General features: G+C 53.4%; 1 protein-coding gene across 1 annotated transcript in view; it reads left to right on the top strand.

The window, feature by feature from the left end:
• Positions 1 to 3,485, top strand: part of LOC122547377 (hemicentin-2-like) — a gene marked incomplete at its 5' end in the record, with an annotated part of 14,284 nt that overhangs the window by 2,632 nt on the left and 8,167 nt on the right. The window contains one exon of the mRNA XM_043686004.1: positions 1,720 to 1,835. Within this exon, the coding sequence (XP_043541939.1) occupies positions 1,720 to 1,835 (116 nt within the window). The remainder of the gene's footprint in view (positions 1 to 1,719; positions 1,836 to 3,485) is intronic.

Below are 3,485 nucleotides of genomic sequence, written 5' to 3'. Positions count from 1 at the left end.
GGTGTTGGGAATGAAGGACAAGTGGACCAGGGAGTCCCAGAGGGAATGGTCCCTGCGGACAAAGGGAGGGAAGGGGGATATGTCACTGGTGGTGGCATCCATCTGGAGGTGTAGAAATGATGAGTGAGGGACCATTCCTGAGGGACAACAGTTCAAATCCAGGGAATCGGGGCTGAGAGTGGGAACGCAGCTCAGTAAGTAATGTGAGGGATCATTGGGGACTGTTTTCTTGAGAGAATGCAGGTAACCATCAATTACCTTTGAGATCTGTCTTTTTTATGATTTGACAGAAGTACAGAAAAGTTTTTTTTTTGTTTTGTTAGCTGTACAGGCAGAGCATACGATACAAAGTGCATTGGGGTAATAGCAAGGTTATGGCTGCACAGAGAAGGTGGATCAGTGTTGAATTTGAGCGTGTCCCGCGGAGATTCACATGGATGATCCCCGGATTGGTAGCCTAACACACAATGTGCGACTGAGGATCCTGGGATTGTATTCCTTAAAGTTTAGAAGGTTGAGGAGAAAAATCTAACAGAAACTGACAAGGTAATGCAAGGCACGGTGGCACAGTGGTTAGCACTGCTGCCTCACAGCACCAGAGACCCGAGTTCAATTCCCGCCTCAGGCGACTGACTGTGTGGAGTTTGCACGTTCTCCCCGTGTCTGTGTGGGTTTCCTCCGGGTGCTCCGGTTTCCTCCCACAGTCACAAAGATGTGCAGGGTCAGGTGAATTGGCCATGCTAAATTGCACGTAGTGTTAGGTAAGGGGTAAATGTAGGGGTATGGGTGGGTTCCGCTTCGGCGGGGCGGTGTGGACTTGTTGGGCCGAAGGGCCTGTTTCTACACTGTAATGTAATCTAACCTAAAAAAAAAGGTTGGACACTGGGAAGTTGTTTCGGCTCAGGCGGGGAGGCTCAGACCCGTGGACACAGCCTTAGAATTAGAGGGGGTCAAATTAGAACGGAAATGAAGAGACATTTCTTCAGCCACGGGCTTGTGGAATTTATTGCAGTGGAGGCCGGGGCGTTAAATGACGGCATGGTGGCTCAGTGGTTAGCATTGCTGTCTCACAGCGCCAGGGTCCCAAGTTCATTCTCACCCTCGGGAGACTGTCTGTGTGGAGTTCGCACATTCTCCCTGTGCCTGCATGGGTTTCCTCCGGGTGCTCCGGTTTCCTCCCACATTCCAAAGATGTGCAGGCCCGATGAATTGGCCATACTAAATTACCCATAGTCTTACGTGCATTCGTCAGAAGGGGGGGGTAGTTATTCTGCAGAGGGTCGGTGTGGACTTGTTGGGCCGAAGGGCCTGTTTCCACACTGTAGGGAATCTAATCTAATCTCATATCTTCAAGGCAGAGATTGATAAATTCTTAATCTCGCGAGGAATTAAAGGTTGAGGGGAGGCTATGGGTAAGTGGCATTGAAATGCCCGTCAGCCATGATTAAACGGCAGAGTGGACCCGATGGGCCGAATGGCCTCCTTCCACTCCTATGTCTTATGGTCCATTTCGAGGTCCTGGTAAAAACGAGGAAGAAGCTGGGGGGGGGTGGAGGAATGGGCAGGGTAGTAAATGTGCTACCTTTACCCTACAAGTGACTCCCAGGCCCACATCAATAAGCAGCTCTCTGCAAGGGCAAAGGTTAGGGGCAAAGAAATTCCAAATGGCCAACCACACTCAGATGCTAGTTAGAAATCATTCTACCTCTCTGCTTTCAGGTGCGGAGGGGTTTGAACAGTGCACACACGCTCGGAAAGGACGGGATGTACAAACGAGACTCAGAATGATTGGGTTCTCTGTCATCATGGTGTTGGTGGCTGGTGTGTTTCTGATGGTGAGTACAACTGCAGGATATCACGGACTGGGAATCATACAACCCCGACAGTGTGGGAACTGGCCATTCAGCCCAACAAGTCCACACTGACCCTCTTAAGAGTATCTCACCTAGACCCATTCCCCTACCCTATTACTCCACATTTACCCCTGACCAGTGCACCTAACCTGCACATCCCTGGACACTATGGGACAATTTCCCATGGCCAATCCACCCTAACCTGCACATCCCTGGACACTATGGGAAAATTTCCCATGGACAATCCACCCTAACCTGCACATCCCTGGGCACTATAGGACAATTTCCCATGGCCAATCCACCCTAACCTGCACATCCCTGGACACTATGGGACAATTTCCCATGGCCAATCCACCCTAACCTGCACATCCCTGGACACTATGGGAAAATTTCCCATGGCCAATCCACCCTAACCTGCCCATCTTTGGACTGCGGGAACAAACACATGCAGACACGGGCAGAATGTGCAAACTCCACGTGGACAGTCACCCGAGGCTGGAATCGAAACCAGGATTCCGGATGTTCACAGTAAGCAGAGCACTGTACTGAGGGAGTGCTGCACTGTTGGATGGTCAGTGCTGAGGGAGTGCCGCACTGTCAGAGGGTCAGTGCAGAGGGAGTGGGCACTGTCGGAGGGTCAGTGTTGAGGGAGTGGGCACTGTGGGAGGGTCAGTGCTGAGGGAGTGGGCACTGTCGGAGGGTCAGTGCTGAGAGAGTGCCGCATTGGTGGAGGGTCAGTGCTGAGGGAGTGGGTACTGTCGGAAGGTCAGTGCTGAGGGAGCGGGCACTGTCGGTGGGTCAGTGCTGAGGGAGTGCTGCACTGTCAGAGGGTCAGTGCTGAGGGAGTGCCGCACTGTTGGAGGGTCAGTGCTGAGGTAGCGGGCACTGTCGGAGGGTCAGTGCTGAGGGAGTGCCGCACTGTCGAACGGTCAGTGCTGAGGGAGTGGGCACTGTCGGAGGGTCAGTGCTGAGGGAGTGCTGCACTGTCAGAGGGTCAGTGCCTACGGAGTGCCGCACTGTCTGAGGGTCAGTGCTGAGGGAGTGCCGCACTGTCAGAGGGTCAGTGCTGAGGGAGTGCCGCACTGTCAAACCGTTAATGCTGAGGGAGTGCCGCATTGTTGGGGGGTCAGTGCTGAGGGAATTTATTTATTTTTATTGGTTTGTGGGACCAGTGTCGTTGACTGGCCAGCATTGATAGATCATACCGAGTTGACCCCCTTGAGAAGGTGGGGGTGAGCTGCCTCCTTGAGCCGCTGCAGTCCATGTGCTGTAGGGTAGACCCACAATGTCCCTGAGGGAGGGAATCCCAGGATTCTGACCCAGGAAGGAACGGCCGATAGATTTCCAAGTCGAGACGGTGAGGGGCTCGGAGGGGAACTTGCGGGGGGGGTGGTGGGGTGGGGGTGTTCCCATGTACCTGCTGCCCCTTGTCCTTCTAGATGGAAATGGCCGTGGGTTTGGAAGGTGCTGCCTGAGGGACTTTGGTGAGTTTCTCAGTAAATCTTGTAGCTGGTACACACTGCTGTTACTGAGGGTCGGTGGGGAAGGGAGAGGATGGTACATACTGCTGTTACTGAGGGTCGGTGGGGGTGAGAGAGGGGATGGTACACACTGCTGTTACTGAGGGTCGGT

The sequence above is a fragment of the Chiloscyllium plagiosum genome, unplaced genomic scaffold, assembly GCF_004010195.1.
Source record: "Chiloscyllium plagiosum isolate BGI_BamShark_2017 unplaced genomic scaffold, ASM401019v2 scaf_11698, whole genome shotgun sequence".
Taxonomy (NCBI): Eukaryota; Metazoa; Chordata; class Chondrichthyes; order Orectolobiformes; family Hemiscylliidae; genus Chiloscyllium; species Chiloscyllium plagiosum.
The sequence above is the reverse complement of the archived record's forward strand: the minus strand, read 5'-3'. Positions and strand labels throughout refer to the sequence as shown.